The 18444-nt window shown below is 37.2% G+C and overlaps 2 protein-coding genes across 4 annotated transcripts in view; both read right to left on the bottom strand.

Annotated features, from left to right (window-relative positions):
• Positions 1 to 11183, bottom strand: part of LOC121383674 — a 32568-nt gene extending 21385 nt beyond the window's left edge. The window contains exons 1-3 of the mRNA XM_041513800.1: positions 11078 to 11183; positions 9515 to 9580; positions 495 to 560 (exon numbers count right to left, since the gene is read on the bottom strand). Coding sequence (XP_041369734.1) covers positions 495 to 560; positions 9515 to 9580; positions 11078 to 11183 — 238 coding nt within the window. The remainder of the gene's footprint in view (positions 1 to 494; positions 561 to 9514; positions 9581 to 11077) is intronic.
• Positions 11184 to 17429: 6246 nt separating this feature from the next.
• Positions 17430 to 18444, bottom strand: part of LOC121375907 (zinc metalloproteinase nas-14-like) — a 29614-nt gene continuing 28599 nt past the window's right edge. For all 3 annotated transcript variants that reach the window (XM_041503636.1, XM_041503612.1, XM_041503619.1), the window contains one exon: positions 17430 to 18380. In XM_041503636.1, coding sequence (XP_041359570.1) covers positions 18351 to 18380 — 30 coding nt within the window. In that variant the 3' untranslated portion in view covers positions 17430 to 18350. The remainder of the gene's footprint in view (positions 18381 to 18444) is intronic.

Genomic DNA, 18444 nt, shown 5'->3' with positions numbered 1-18444 from the left:
TACTACACAGGCTGTCACTGCTAACGTGTTGAATGTAAAGTTTACTGACTAAGACGATTAACGTTGACACTCACCCAGTGGAGATACTACACAGGCTGTCACTGCTAACGTGTTGAATGTAAAGTTTACTGACTAAGACGATTTACGTTGACACTCACCCAGTGGAGATACTACACAGGCTGTCACTGCTAACGTGTTGAATGTAAAGTTTACTGACTAAGACGATTAACACTGACACTCACCCATTGGAGATACTACACAGGCTGTCACTGCTAACGTGTTGAATGTAAAGTTTACTGACTAAGACGATTAACGTTGACACTCACCCATTGGAGATACTACACAGGCTGTCACTGCTAACGTGTTGAATGTAAAGTTTACTGACTAAGACGATTAACGTTGACACTCACCCATTGGAGATACTACACAGGCTGTCACTGCTAACGTGTTGAATGTAAAGTTTACTGACTAAGACGATTAACACTGACACTCACCCAGTGGAGATGCTACACAGGCTGTCACTGCTAACGACAAGAGCAGAAGGAATTTGGTCACCATTTCTGAGGAAGCAAAACAATAACGTCACATGACTAAGTAATTGACCTGTCAATGCTCAGGATTATTGCATGTTTTCATGCAAACGTTTAAAGTCTAACTCCTTGACTGAGTTATTTTATGATACATTATTGCATGTTTTCATGCAAACGTTTAAAGTCTAACTCCTTGACTGAGTTATTTTATGATACATTATTGCATGTTTTCATGCAAAGGTTTAAAATCTAACTCCTTGATTGAGATATTTTATGATACATTATTGCATGTTTTCATGCACACGTTTAAAGTCTAACTCCTTGATTGACTTATTTTATGATACATTATTGCATGTTTTCATGCACACGTTTAAAATCTAACTCCTTGATTGAGTTATTTTATGATACATTATTGCATGTTTTCATGCAAACGTTTAAAGTCTAACTCCTTGATTGAGATATTGTATGATACATTATTGTATGTGTGTATGCCCTGGTGATTTGGAAGTATAAACGCGGAGGTTATACTAGATTCAAGTATACTTATAGTACTAAATGGAATATTGATGTAAATATAGAAGAAAACAATGGTTGTAATCAGAAACCGGGGAAAAATTAATACTAAAGACAAATGGACTTACAATGACAATATAATCCAAGTGGTTGATATTTTTAATTATCTTGGATTAGCGTTAAATTACAATGATAAATTTACAAAAACTCATACATTAATTGCTTTACAAGGCAGAAAAAAATCATGGGTCATATCCGTTTACTATGTAGTAATATATCACTTAATAAGGAAACACAGTTACTTGTTTTTGATACTTATATATCTAGTGTGTTAAATTATAGTTCTGAAGTATGGGGTTTTGACCTAGCTCATGATGTAGAAAAGGTTCGTATGGATTTTTGTAAAATAATATTGAATGTGAAAAAAGGCACAATAAACGCAGCTGTGTTAATAGAATCAGGAAGATCACATACACGTACACGTAAAGTAAGACTTGTTAAATATTGGTTGACACTTTTATAAACGAATACTTGTATCTTGAAATCAAATATGTTAGAAAGCCAGGAGTCTTTTAACTGGCTACACCATGTAAAACATTTATTATTTTCTTTAGGATTTAGAAATGTATGGTTTAATCAGCAAGTTGATAATCATGTAATATTTTTAAGAGTTAAAATGCGCCTGTCAGATCACTGTATTCAAGAAATAGACAAATTGTTGAGTGCTTTATCATTGGTCTACGTCTCGCCCCTACTTTGAGTAAAGTTATCCATTTCTAGATAATTTCATCTAGAACCTTTGGAAACCTTGAAATACTTGATTCATGCTCTCTACATCAAGATGATCTGTCACGTTATTCAGTACAGCACCCAACACTGTGTAATAACTGTATCTCTAGGTGCAGTGAATCACTGAGAAATGTCTCCAAATCCCTAAACATTCTGCTGCAGCTCTCTACCAGAGGTGTACAACACCACCACTAGTACCCTGAAAATACGCTAGACGTCGCAACAAGGAGGAAGGTTTTTAAATACAATGTAGTATAATACTAGTGCTTGTCCAAGGTTTCCAAGTTCCATGCTTTGTATAACCAAATGAGTTGGTATGTAAGGTATTCGAAGGTATATTTGATAATTAATATTTCTTTACCAGGTGTAGGACGTAGCCCAGTGGTAAAGCACTCGCCTGATGCATTGTCGGTCTAAGGTCAATCCCCGTCGATGGCCCATTTCTCGTTACATCCAGTGCACCACGACTGGTATATCAAAGGCGGTGGTATGTGCTATCCTGTCTGTGGGATGGTGCATATAAACTTGATCCCTTGCTACTAATGGAGTATACTTTAACTATAACACCTCTCTTGTCGAAGACCATATGTCAAAGGATTACCAATGTTTTTAATGAATTCTTTATTCAATCTATTTACACTGCCCGCAAGGAGAGCTTACAGTAGACCTTAATGATCCTGTAGTAGTGTTGTTCAATCCGAACAAGAAGATATCTTATTACCATGGTACATCCATATATGTACGTAAATGACGCACGACTTTAGATGGTTTTTCTATAGATTCTTAAATTAAGCTAAAGAACTTTCATTCCCTCTAACACGTGCATAATCTGTTTACACCATTCCATTGACCCTAACATTGGAAACAACTAACGTTCCTATTCATAAAAAGGGTAGTATTCATGAACCAAGTAAATATAGACCCATACACTTACAAGTAATCTCTCCAAACTTTTCGAAAAAATGCATTTTTAAGCACATTTTCAATTTCTTTAGAATAAATAACACCATAACAAAATTCCAGTCTGGCTTTATTTCTGGCGATTCAACTGTTAACCAACTAATTGATTTTTATCATTTTATTTGTCATTCTATGGATGAAGGGAAACAAGTTAGAGCAGTATTTTGCGATATAAGCAAAGCATTTGATCGAGTTTGGCATAAGGGTCTGATCTATAAATTAGAAACTGTTGGGATTTCGGGAAAACTCTTATTATGGTTTGAAAGCTATTTATCTGATCGAAGACAATGTGTAGTACTACAAACCATTTCTCTCATACTAAACCCACCGCAGGTGTTCCGCACTGTTCTTGGTCCTATTTTGTTTTTGGTATATATAAATGATATTGTTTTATGGGATTACTTCAAATATTAGATTGTTCGCTGATGATACCTCATTATTTATTACTGTTGAAAAAATCCTGAACTAGTTTGTAATATTTTAAACTCTGACTTAGAGCATATTAACAAGTGGGCTAAACGGTGGCTTGTTAAGTTCAGTCCCGAAAAAACCGAAACCTTGTTGTTTAGCCGAAAAATTAAAAAACCCAGCAATCCTAAGTTATTTTTAGACAATGTACAAGTATCAGAGGTTGATGTTCATAAACACTTGGGCCTTACATTCCAGAATCTGCGGAATGGGATTTCCATATACAAAATATGTAAGTAAGGCCATAAAAAAATTGTCTTCGATCCTTTAAATATAGATTATCTAGAAAATCATTAGTAAAAATCTATAGATCATTTATTCTTCCCATTCTTGATTATGCCGATATTCTTTGGGATAATTGTAGTCTCCAACAGGCATACAATCTTGAAAATATACACTTGGACGCTTTGCGTACAATTTGTGGTTCTGTTCGGGGAACATCTCATGAGAGACTATATAGCGAAACTGGTTTTATATCTTTATCAGAAAGGAGAAGTCGCCATAAACTATGTATGATGTATAAACTTTCTAATAACGTGCTCCCCACATTCTTGACATTACAATTACCACGCCCCATTTCTGCAAAAAACCCATATTACACTCGTAATGTAGATCGCCTCCTTACATACTTTTGTCGAACTAAACTTTTCGCGAATTCCTTTTTTCCTTCCGCAGTTAAATTATGGAATAATATAACGTCCGATATTAGGAATTCTTCATCGTTAAATAGATTTAAATCAGAATTAAATAAATCAGACCCAATTGTACCGTGCTACATTTACGATGGTGATAGAAGGCAACAGATATTACATAGTCGACTTCGCTTGGGAACTAGCGATCTAAATGGTCATAAATTTGCAAGACACGTAAGTGACAGTCCCACCGTACTTGTGGACATCTTATTGAAGATGCAGAACATTTTTTATGTTATTGTCCACTATATAATGTAGTTCGTAATACTCACCTGTCAAAATATCACAATCTTAATTGCAAGACTTTATTATTTGGTGACCCAAATTTTAGTACCCACGAAAATAGTGTTATATTTAAATCTGTTCAAGACTTTATAATTAATAGCAAACGTTTCGATAACTAACCATTCATTATTCCTCCTTCTCCCTTCCCAACTGTGACTAAATAATATCATATCAACTATCTATTTTTATTTTTCCTTTCTTCTCTCTCTCTTCCATTCTTCTCATCTTAGCTAATTTGAATTTATTTAAATTATTATACTATTTCTGTCATCTTGATGTATCAAACTTGTATTTATAAATGTAGGGAGAGGCCTTAATATAGGCTCTTGCCTGTTGGCCAATCCCAAACCGCATTTTGACGGCAATAAATATTGTTTAAACTATCCAGTGCACCACGACTGGTATATCAAAGGCGGTGGTATGTGCTATCCTGTCTGTGGGATGGTGCATATAAAAGATCCCTTGCTACTAATGGAATACTATAACATGTTACCTCTCTAAGACCATATGTCAAAAATTACCAAATGTTTGACATTCAAATAGCCGCTGATTAATCAATCAATGTGCTGTAGTGGTGTTGTTAAACAGAACAAACTTTATTTATTTACCATGGTATTTGTTTCACATATGGTGTACGTAAATGACGCACACACTTTAGATGGTTTTTCTGTAAGTTCAAAAATAAAGTTATTTAATGTTTATTCGTCTAAGTGCATTTGTTTTAAATGGTTGACATAACATAAAATAACATGTTCTTCTCCATATTGTATTGGCTAAAACTGTTAATGAAAGACGCGTACTGAAGTGACTGTTCGGGTATGAAACGTGTGTTGAATACGTACCGTGTCGATGAGAACTCACGTCTGATTGCTGCCTGTGCAGTAGAACCATTTATAGAACACTGATACCAGTTATCTCTTTAACAACACGGGCTTGACCTGTCAGCTGCTTTGTCTCAACAAGCCTAAGTCACAGTTAAAAAAAAAAAAATCTGGTAAGAACTGTTAAGTATCACAGCGACAATCTCGCTACTCCAGCCTTAAATTTATGTCATCGTATACTAATGTAAAACACAAACGCAACTACTGTTTTAATGGTAGATGAAAACGGATATTGGAAGCTGCCATTTTTATTTTTAATACACTGTATAACTAAATACACCAAAAGTTATATATAACGCCGTTGGTGCTGCAACGGGACGTTGCTCAGTGGTAAAGCGCTCGCCTGATGCGCGGTCCGTCTAGGATCTATCCCCGTCAGTGGGCCCATTGGGCTATTTCTTGTCCCAGCCAGTGCACCATGACAGGTATATCACAGGCCGTGATATGTGCTATCCTATTTGTGGGATGATGCATATAAAAGATCCCTTGCTACTAATAGAAGGCAATGTAGCGGGTTTCCTCCCTGAGACTGTCAGAATTACCAAATATTTTTCATATCAAATAGCCGATGATTAATAAATCAATGTGCTTTTGTGATGTCGGTAAACAAGACAAGCGTTTTAACTTTGATCCAAGACAGAAACCTATAAACACTGAAGAACGCTATGACGGGAGAACTTTAATGCAGACTAAGTACCCAGTTGAAAGCTTAAATATTAAAACTATAATAAGAGCAACAATCAAAGAAATTCCAGTATTTCCGTCATCGTACGTCTTCACCGTATGCACGTTCTGATTTAGCTCCAGTCACCTCCAACCCAATCAGATTAAAATTAGCTCTACTGGTTTATTAACCAGTGGTGCCAATTTTAATTAGATTGGTGAAGAATTTGACAGCTGTGATGGCAGTATACTCATGGCGTGTGCCACCGGTGGAGCAGGATATGCTTACTTTTCGCGAACACCTGATCTCATCATTGTCATGACAGTTATTCGTGAGTGCATGTCATCACATTTGTATTTATTCCAATGAGCTCAGTCCTGTGCTAGTTTTGATTTAATAAACTAGTCTGAGAGTGACAATCCTCTTTCAGCATGGACCCTGTATTGTCCATTTACAAACCAGAGGCGGATCTAGGGGGTGGGGTTGGGGGGGGGGAGCGAGAGGGGTCCAGGCCCCCATACATTTTGCGATAGTTATAATTTTATTATATATTAATTTTCATTTATTTTACCAAACCTCCCCCAAAGTTCCCTTGGCATTCCACCTCATGTCACTGGGGCTCGCCACTGCAAACGAGATACTAGATATTCGTGGGATCAACCACTATTTTGCCGAATATATCCATTCGTCACTGCGTTATGCAGAGATAAAATTTTGACCATGCATAACGGTTTTGTCAGCTTTAGTTGAATAAAAAGTGTGCTTTTGTTTTGTTTTGTTTTGTGGCAGTCAAAACTGATATGTCCATTAGGTTATGTGCAGTGTTAAAAGGGTGGTAAACACCCATAATTATATTTAAAAGCTGGATTGATACCTTCATTTAAAACTGAATTGCAGATCAGGAAGATGTTATCTGTTATGGTTTAATGAGAGTTGCTTCCCTTTAAAAAAAAACCCGTTTTGGAACCATCAAAGTAAATCGTGGTAAACAGGCCTCGGTGGCGCGCAGTGGTTAAGCCATCGGACTTAAGGCTGGTAGGTACAGGGTTCGCAGCCCGGTACCGGCTTCAACCCAGAGCGAGTTCTTAAGGCCTCAGCGGGTAGGTGTGAGGCGACTACACCCTCTTCTCTCTCACTAACCACTGACAACCAACCCACTGTCCTGGACAGACAGCCCAGATAGCTGAGGTGTGTGTCCAGGAGAGTGTGCTTGAACCTTACTTGAATATAAGCACGAGAATAATTAAGGACAAAAAAAATAGTGGTAGTAATTCAAATTCTAGCTGGCGAGCATTTATTTTTCTTGTAGAATGACGTCATTAGGAACCTTTAATACGGTAATCAGTTATCTTTGCCCAGTGGCGTAGGGGGGGGGGGGGGGGGGGTAGCACGGGATCCATGAATCCCCCCAATCAAACCTTTTGTTTGCTTTTACTGTGGTAAATTTTATAAAATGATACATACATACAGTGTGGGTACCTCCACCCCCATATAGGTTCACACACGCACGCACGCACGCACGCACACACGCACACACACACCAGTATAAAATACTGGCTACGCCACTGTCTTTGGCATGTTAACAGTGTGAAAATGAACGTTTTTAAACACATTACCATTTGACACATAAATAAGGATAATATGGGACCTAAATTGTTTACAGTTTACCTCATCAGGGATCGGTCTAAACTATTTTTTTGTACAAGCTGATTAATATTAATGAATCAGGTCATGGATATGTCGGTCGTTATAAAAATCAAAATATTATAAGTTGTAGAAGCATCACGAGGGGTATATTGGCTTTTTATGTACCCTCTATGTGTACAGAGGGTACATAAAAAGCCATATACCCCGAGAACAATTTATTAGCTTAGCTTAGTAACTTGTTTAACGTGTCCATATACCACTAGGGTTTCGAACACGCGTATCCCGAATCCGGCCTCCGATAGGATCGGGAGTCTGACTCGGGACAACAATTTATTAACGGAGCCGTACCACGCGGACGCGAACGAAACCACTTGCCAGTGACGAAAAATAGTTCCATCGATAAAAGGGATTTTTAACTTCAAATGTTTGTAATACGAAATTGTCTGAAACAGATATTAATAAAAAAAAAAAAACTACTTTTTTTATCAGAAATGTATGTAGTAAAAAAAGAAAAATATTTTTAAAAAGCAAAAAAAAAAGCAGCAACTGTTGCTAATCGCGCATTAATACAATAACACCACGACCGTAATTAGGTGGCCGAGTTCAACATTGCAGCTTTTAAAAGTATTGATATAGTGTATTTTATAGTAAAAATAAAATTAATTATGTATACTTGATTGATTATCAATGTTATTCATAATCTAATTATTGTTTTAGCATTAACTGGGGTGGCTGGAAACTGTTGGAAATTACAGACGGGGTATAAGAGAATTTGGCTCCGCCCACAGAGGTATAAGGGATTTGTCCAACGGCAAACAACCAATGAGATTAAATAATTTTACATGAAGGCGAGATAAACAGATTTTGTACATCGTATCTTTCGAAGAACGATTAAAACCTGTGGCCAGATTTCAGATTACATTCAACATGATAACAGCCAGCATTTCACATTGACCTGAGTTAACATGCATGTTAGGTTTGGGGAATAAGGCATATAGACAGGAAGTAGGTATCCTTATGGACACCAATTGTGCTTCATTGCTCGCCTATCTATTTCTCTATGCATATGAATATGATGTTTCAATCTAGGTAAACCATTAAATGTCGTTCTTCATTGCTCGCCTATCTATTTCTCTATGCATATGAATATGATGTTTCAATCTAGGTAAACCATTAAATGTCGTTCTTCATTGCTCGCCTATCTATTTCTCTATGCATATGAATATGATGTTTCAATCTAGGTAAACCATTAAATGTCGTTCTTCATTGCTCGCCTATCTATTTCTCTATGCATATGAATATGATGTTTTAATCTAGGTAAACCTTTAAATGTCGTTCTTCATTGCTCGCCTATCTATTTCTCTATGCATATGAATATGATGTTTTAATCTAGGTAAACCATTAAATGTCGTTCTTCATTGCTGCTCGGGGGCGGGACGTAGCCCAGTGGTAAAGCGCACGCCTGATGCTCGGTCGGTCTAGGATCGATCCCCGTCGGTGGGCCCATTCAGCTAGAGCACATTGATTTATTAATCATCGGCTATTAGATGTCAAACGTTTGGTAATTTTGACATATAATCTTAGAAAGGAAACCTGCTACATTTGTTTCATTAGCAGCAAGGGATCTTTTATATGCACCATCCCACAGACAGAATAGCACAAACCACGGCCTTTGATATATCAGTCGTGGAGCACTGGCTGGAACAAGAAATAGCCAAATGGGCTCACCAACGGGGATCAATCCTAAAACGACCGCGTATTAAGCGAGCGCTTTAACACTGGGCTACGTCTCGCCCTCTCTTTAATAATAATAAGAAGAAGAAGAAGAAGAAGAATCGTAATCATCATCTTTATTAACATTATTTAATTGATAAATGGAAATTACAATAATAAGTTAACAATCAATATAATAATAAAATAGAAGTCCAAGAAATATGTTTCTGCCCCAACCATTCGCTCAAAATATCAAAGCAAGCCGTAAGAACTAAACCCCATTGAACCCCTCTAGATTGTGCCAGTGGAAGACACTGGTAGACTAAGTGAAACACGTTTTGCATGATTTCTGGCAGTGACGCAGCATGTAACGTGAGTTGTAGACACAATGGCCAGCCTTCGCCCACACTGGACACAAGTACTGTTCGTCTCGACAACCTGGAAGAGAAGAGAAATTATAATTGACTAGAATTGGCCACTGACAACAAAAACTGTATGTAAACTATTGACTCTTCTCATGGCGAATATCACCGGGATTGAGCATATATATATATACCGCAATATAAATATATGCTAGAGATTCACGCTATAACCGGTATACCGCAATATAAATATATCCGAGATATTCATGGTATAACCGTGTACCACAATATAAATATATGCTAGAGATTCAAAATATAACTAGTATAGCAAAATATAAATATAAATGCGAGAAATTCACGGTATAACCGGTATACAGCAATACAAATATATCCGAGAGATTCACGTTATAACCGGTATACCGCAATATGCTAGAGATTCACGGCATAACCGGCGTACCGCAATATGCTCGAGATTCACGGCATAACCGGCGTACCGCAATATGCTCGAGATTCACGGCATAACCGGCGTACCGCAATATGCTAGAGATTCACGGCATAACCGGCGTACCGCAATATGTTAGAGATTCACGGCATAACCGGCATACCGCAATATGTTAGAGATTCACTGTATAACCGGCATACCGCAATATGCTAGAGACTCACTGTATAACCGATTTAGCGCAATATGCTACAGACTAACGATATAACCAGTATAATGCAATATGCTAGAGACTCACGATATAACCAGTATAATGCAATATAAATTTTGAACAATTCGTATCTCGGTATTTTTTCTAGCGTACCGGTATATTGCTCTTATATATTTTGCATGTGTGTTAGTATAACGTATTATATTTTCAAACAAAAGCTATCAGTTTAAGAAAGAAAAACCCAATAGCTTCACTTGTTTCGGAACGAACCTTGATTGCCTGGTGTATTCATTGTATTAAGTTATACAAAATATACATGGAATTAGATCACTTTATAAATTCTAACAATTGAGAATTTGTTTTCACAATATACCGTGTTACGTATCGCAATTCAGTTTCCTGTATTGCAAACAGTTTCAATATAGTATTTGCTATGATAGTTTGTCTAAATATTCCATCTTCTTGGTAGCGGAAGTCCTCAAACGGGCGAAGTAAGAATATGCGATGATTCTCTAAATATTCAATCTTCTTGGTAGCGGCAGTCCTCAAACGGGCGAAGTAAGAATATGCTATAATCAATGTTTAAATATTCAATCTTGGTAGCGGCACTCCTCAAACGGGCAAAGTAAAAATACGCTATGATAGTTTGTCTAAATATTCCATCTTCTTGGTAGCGGCAGTCCTCAAACGGGTAACGTAAGAAGGATGTACCGTCCTCGGAAGTGACAGTCCTCAAACAGGCGACGTAAGAAGGATGTATCGTCCTCGGAAGTGACCGTCCTCAAACAGGCGACGTAAGAAGGATGTATCGTCCTCTGAAGTGACAGTCCTCAAACAGGCGACGTAAGAAGGATGTATCGTCCTCGGAAGTAACAGTCCTCAAACAGGCGAAGTAAGAAGGATGTATCGTCCTAGGAAGTGACAGTCCTCAAACAGGCGACGTAAGAAGGATGTATCGTCCTCGGAAGTGACAGTCCTCACACTGACAAAACACCTGGCAGTGAATCCTGTACTGGGAACAGTGATCATACTGTTAAAGCTCAAAGCTTTATTTTGAATTTGTCTTATGCAGATATGTATATTAGTACTTTTATTGTTATTCAAATTCAATTTCACAAAAACAAAACAACAACAAAAAATAACAAACAAAAAAACAACCAGAAAATAACTTCGAAATGTAAATTAGCATCGTGGAAGGAAGTATTCAACTTGCCAACTCTGTCTTATGCATATATGTCAAGAAGAGATGGCACAGAAAAACTAGCAAGATCAATAACTGGCAAAGGGAAAAAGAACAGAAGAACAAGAACAAGAAAGAGAAGAAGGAAAAGGTGAAACAAGAAGATTGTAATACGACGATGACGACAATGATGATGATAATGATGATGATGATGATGATGAAAAACGAACTAGAACAAGGAATTGAAAGAAGAAGACGATGGACTGTGTGTGTGTGTGTGTGTGTGTGTGTGTGTGTGTGTGTCATTGAGGGGGTGTCATTGGGTGTGTGTAAAAGAGAGAGAGAGAGAGAGAGAGAGAGAGAGAGAGAGAGAGTTAGCGACATCTTGAACTTTGACCCAAACAAAAAGAAAGAAATGAAGGAAACCCGCTGTCGCCACTTCATGGGCTACTCTTTTTCGATTAGCAGCAAGAGATCTAGCAAAGGTTACCATGTTCTCTGTCACTACTAACCACTATCTTCTGTCCACGATGTCAGACGGTAGAGGTATATATATGACACAAAACAAGTGTACAAGATTAAAGGTTACCATGTTCTCTGTCACTACTAACCACTATCTTCTGTCCACGATGTCAGACGGTAGAGGTAGAGGTAGATATATATGACACAAAACAAGTGTACAAGATTAAAGGTTACCATGTTCTCTGTCACTACTAACCACTATCTTCTGTCCACGATGTCAGACGGTAGAGGTATATATATGACACAAAACAAGTGTACAAGATTAAAGGTTACCATGTTCTCTGTCACTACTAACCACTATCTTCTGTCCACGATGTCAGACGGTAGAGGTAGATATATGACACAAAACAAGTGTACAAGATTAAAGGTTACCATGTTCTCTGTCACTACTAACCACTATCTTCTGTCCACGATGTCAGACGGTAGAGGTAGATATATGACACAAAACAAGTGTACAAGATTAAAGGTTACCATGTTCTCTGTCACTACTAACCACTATCTTCTGTCCACGATGTCAGACAGTAGAGGTAGATATATGACACAAAACAAGTGTACAAGATTAAAGGTTACCATGTTCTCTGTCACTACTAACCACTATCTTCTGTCCACGATGTCAGACAGTAGAGGTAGATATATGACACAAAACAAGTGTACAAGATTAAAGGTTACCATGTTCTCTGTCACTACTAACCACTATCTTCTGTCCACGATGTCAGACAGTAGAGGTAGATATATGACACAAAACAAGTGTACAAGATTAAAGGTTACCATGTTCTCTGTCACTACTAACCACTATCTTCTGTCCACGATGTCAGACGGTAGAGGTAGATATATGACACAAAACAAGTGTACAAGATTAAAGGTTACCATGTTCTCTGTCACTACTAACCACTATCTTCTGTCCACGATGTCAGACAGTAGAGGTAGATATATGACACAAAACAAGTGTACAAGATTAAAGGTTACCATGTTCTCTGTCACTACTAACCACTATCTTCTGTCCACGATGTCAGACGGTAGAGGTAGATATATGACACAAAACAAGTGTACAAGATTAAAGGTTACCATGTTCTCTGTCACTACTAACCACTATCTTCTGTCCACGATGTCAGACAGTAGAGGTATATATATGACACAAAACAAGTGTACAAGATTAAAGGTTACCATGTTCTCTGTCACTATGTGACACAAAACAAGTTTACAAGATTAAAGGTTACTACTAACCACAACCACTATCTTCTGTCCACGATGTCAGACTATGGTGACACAAAACAAGTGTACAAGATCTTCTGATGTCAGACAGACGTAGAGGTATATATATGACACAAAACAAGTGTACAAGATTAAAGGTTACCATGTTCTCTGTCACTACTAACCACTATCTTCTGTCCACGATGTCAGACGGTAGAGGTATATATATGACACAAAACAAGTGTACAAGATTAAAGGTTACCATGTTCTCTGTCACTACTAACCACTATCTTCTGTCCACGATGTCAGACGGTAGAGGTATATATATGACACAAAACAAGTGTACAAGATTAAAGGTTACCATGTTCTCTGTCACTACTAACCACTATCTTCTGTCCACGATGTCAGACGGTAGAGGTAGATATATGACACAAAACAAGTGTACAAGATTAAAGGTTACCATGTTCTCTGTCACTACTAACCACTATCTTCTGTCCACGATGTCAGACGGTAGAGGTATATATATGACACAAAACAAGTGTACAAGATTAAAGGTTACCATGTTCTCTGTCACTACTAACCACTATCTTCTGTCCACGATGTCAGACGGTAGAGGTAGATATATGACACAAAACAAGTGTACAAGATTAAAGGTTACCATGTTCTCTGTCACTACTAACCACTATCTTCTGTCCACGATGTCAGACGGTAGAGGTAGATATATGACACAAAACAAGTGTACAAGATTAAAGGTTACCATGTTCTCTGTCACTACTAACCACTATCTTCTGTCCACGATGTCAGACGGTAGAGGTAGATATATGACACAAAACAAGTGTACAAGATTAAAGGTTACCATGTTCTCTGTCACTACTAACCACTATCTTCTGTCCACGATGTCAGACAGTAGAGGTAGATATATGACACAAAACAAGTGTACAAGATTAAAGGTTACCATGTTCTCTGTCACTACTAACCACTATCTTCTGTCCACGATGTCAGACGGTAGAGGTATATATATGACACAAAACAAGTGTACAAGATTAAAGGTTACCATGTTCTCTGTCACTACTAACCACTATCTTCTGTCCACGATGTCAGACGGTAGAGGTATATATATGACACAAAACAAGTGTACAAGATTAAAGGTTACCATGTTCTCTGTCACTACTAACCACTATCTTCTGTCCACGATGTCAGACGGTAGAGGTATATATATGACACAAAACAAGTGTACAAGATTAAAGGTTACCATGTTCTCTGTCACTACTAACCACTATCTTCTGTCCACGATGTCAGACGGTAGAGGTATATATATGACACAAAACAAGTGTACAAGATTAAAGGTTACCATGTTCTCTGTCACTACTAACCACTATCTTCTGTCCACGATGTCAGACGGTAGAGGTATATATATGACACAAAACAAGTGTACAAGATTAAAGGTTACCATGTTCTCTGTCACTACTAACCACTATCTTCTGTCCACGATGTCAGACAGTAGAGGTATATATATGACACAAAACAAGTGTACAAGATTAAAGGTTACCATGTTCTCTGTCACTACTAACCACTATCTTCTGTCCACGATGTCAGACGGTAGAGGTATATATATATGACACAAAACAAGTTTAAAGGTTACCATGACACAAGTCCACAAGACGGTAGAGGTAGAACAAGTGTACAAGATTAAAGGTTACCATGTTCTCTGTCACTACTAACCACTATCTTCTGTCCACGATGTCAGACGGTAGAGGTATATATATGACACAAAACAAGTGTACAAGATTAAAGGTTACCATGTTCTCTGTCACTACTAACCACTATCTTCTGTCCACGATGTCAGACGGTAGAGGTATATATATGACACAAAACAAGTGTACAAGATTAAAGGTTACCATGTTCTCTGTCACTACTAACCACTATCTTCTGTCCACGATGTCAGACGGTAGAGGTATATATATGACACAAAACAAGTGTACAAGATTAAAGGTTACCATGTTCTCTGTCACTACTAACCACTATCTTCTGTCCACGATGTCAGACGGTAGAGGTATATATATGACACAAAACAAGTGTACAAGATTAAAGGTTACCATGTTCTCTGTCACTACTAACCACTATCTTCTGTCCACGATGTCAGACGGTAGAGGTAGATATGTGACACAAAACAAGTGTACAAGATTAAAGGCAAGCATGTTCTCTGTCACTACTAACCACTATCTTCTGTCCACGATGTCAGACGGTAGAGGTATATATATGACACAAAACAAGTGTACAAGATTAAAGGTTACCATGTTCTCTGTCACTACTAACCACTATCTTCTGTCCACGATGTCAGACAGTAGAGGTTAAATTATATGATATATATTTTCCCCCATAGGCATGACATACTAATACATTTAATGCACTATTCTCCGTTTAGCAATTTAATCTTTAAATTCATTCTCTCGTTCTTTCGTCACTGTTAACCCCCAAAACTAATTGTGTTCATGTAAGCATGTCCGTTATTCTTGCTTGCCTCGTCTGTAATTTCCTCAGATTTATTTTATTTTCCCCATGACTCTCATATTTATTTCACAGGTCTGGGTTTTTCCTCGGCATTTTTCCCTCTCTGGCTACGCCACAGAGTGTGATATATTATATACTATAGATAGATAAATAGATAAATATATAGATAGATAGATAGACAGATACATGTATATGTACACACACATGCGTGTGTGTGTGTGTTATTTATTTACATATTATGTCCAGCCTATAACATTTATAACTGTAAAGTAGTAATATCGGGGTTCCAACCCTGACACTACCAAATTTCTTTTCTGGGGTTAATAAACGTTTAAAAAACATCTTGGTAAGTTTTGTCTTTTCTATGGAAAAGTGCATATTAAAGATCCTTATCTCCTTCCCCCCCCCCCCCTCTCTCTCTCTCTCTCTCTCTCTCTCTCTCTCTCTCTCTCTCTCTCTCTCTCTCTCTCTCTCTCTCTCTCTCTCTCTCTCTCTCTGGAGGTACTGAGTATTCCCATTTTCTGCGTGTTTATTGCGGTTAAGTAATGAATTCTGTAGTGGTATGTCTGTGATGAACATGAATCTCACGATAACGTGCTTGAACACTGATTGACTACAACCTTGATATGTGATGTTTAAATTAGTGTTATTTTGGGGGTTTTTTGGGTTGTTTATGTTTATTATTTTGTTAATGTATGACTGGACATAAATCGAAGAATAGAGCGTCAAGGGAAGACACAACCTGTGTGATTTGATCTAAATGCTCACATATTGAAATACAATACAGAACTAACATACATGTTATTATCGGTTTTGTAGAAGGCATGATGTATAAACTGGTATAACAATTTTTTTTTTTTTAAATAGTAAAGACAACATTGTAAAGACAAATAATTTATTTTCAAAATATATGTATTAAAAAAACCCAAATGTTTCATATACATATTCAAATTCCACCATAAAATAAACTCACAAAATATCCACCAGCGATCACATTCATGTGTAAATAAATAAATAAATAAATGAAATGTTTATTAGTAAATTTATACAAAACTATTTTAAATAAGTCATAGCAAAATATGAATACACTTTTACTGTTTCAATTTAACTGAAGAGTACACACCCCCACATAAATACACACACGCACATACACACACGCATACACACACGACGCACACACACGTACGCACGCAAATACACAAGTGCACGCATATATCAGGTGATTCATAGCATAATGTTCAACTATTTTAAGTTAGGTTTTTCTACGATGAACGTGTCCGTGCGACCGCCTGTCGACATTTTCAGATTTAGAATGTGTTCTAGTATAGGTATTTGTTAACATTTCGACATGCAGATACGTGTGATCATTTCGAGATATAGGTATTTGTTCAACATTTCGATACGTAGATGTTTGTTCAATATTTCGACATATAGGTATTTCGTCATCATTTCGACATATAGGTATTTTGTCAACATTTCAATATGTAGGTATTTGCTAACATTTCGATATATAGGTATATGTTTAACATTTTGAAATATTTGTTTTAGGGTTTTTCTACAGGCTGTCGACTTCCTCAGATTTAGAGTATCATTCTGAAATTACACGGGGTTGCAGCCGGGGGACTTGAACTGGAAATCTCAAAATGTTGAGAAAAAACATTGAAGTAAGGAAAGAAAGGAAATGTTTTATTTAACGACGCACTCAACACATTTTATTTCCGGTTATATGGCGTGGTACATATGGTTAAGGACCACACAGATATCCAGAGAGGAAACCCGCCTTCGCCACTTCATGGGATACTCTTTTCGATTAGCAGCAAGGAATCTTTTATATGCATCATCCCATAGACAGGATAGCACAAACCACGGCCTTTGATGTACCAGTCGTGGTGCACTGGCTGGAGCGAGAAATAGCCCAATGGACCCACTGACGGGGATCGATCCCAAACCGACCGCGCATCATGCGATCGCTTTACCACTGGGCTACGTCTGGACCCTGAAGTAAGGAACTGTTTTTCACTCAGGGCTACAGTGTGAAATAGAAGTAGTGTTGAGAACTGGTTGCAGTTTCATCATCAGTTATAATCTTTTTGCACCAACTGATTAACGTTCGATATACAATCGGTTAGAATTCTATAAACGTTAGAAGAATTTGAACTATCCTATTGTCATGTTTACTGGAACAAACCCTATAAATTGCTAATTTTACATTTTATAACTATTTGATATCTTTTTCTTTTTGCACACATGAACACAAACATATTTACATTAATTCCATCATCTAAACTAAGGAATGATTACAGTTAACATTTCCCCACACAACTGATTATGAATTTCGATAATCGATGATTAAATCGGTACGGCTTAACCAATCAATTTTCAAATTATAATCGATAATTGGGACATCACTAGTAGATCCTGATGTGCTTCTCATTGATACTACATGTTTTATCATTACATTATGTATCAGGCATTAGTTTAATAATGAGCTTTTTTTTTTATCAAAGTAACAATTCAGTCATCAATAAACAACAAAATAAACTGGTTGTGTACACATTTACAATGTTCTGTGTTGCATTCTCTGCTTTCTGCTATTAGGAATCACCCGATACATTTTTACCAGTTGCACTCAAAATGTCAAATGTAGTCAGTTATAAACCGTGGTCCACATTCTTTATAGGTATGAAGTCAGTTCCACAACCGTCAAAATTATTGTAAACTTCTATCTGTTTCCTATTCTCAAAGTAGACACAGCGTTAGTGAGATCGCCATTGCAAGAATAGAACTTCCGGTCAAAGGTGATCCAATGTTTTCGTCCATTCCTGTAAAAAGCAAAGTTATTCTGTAAATTTAAGATTCAACAAAGGAATAATATACAGATGAATG

The sequence above is a fragment of the Gigantopelta aegis genome, chromosome 1 (genome assembly GCF_016097555.1).
Source record: "Gigantopelta aegis isolate Gae_Host chromosome 1, Gae_host_genome, whole genome shotgun sequence".
In the NCBI taxonomy this organism is placed as follows: domain Eukaryota; kingdom Metazoa; phylum Mollusca; class Gastropoda; order Neomphalida; family Peltospiridae; genus Gigantopelta; species Gigantopelta aegis.
The sequence above is the reverse complement of the archived record's forward strand: the minus strand, read 5'-3'. Positions and strand labels throughout refer to the sequence as shown.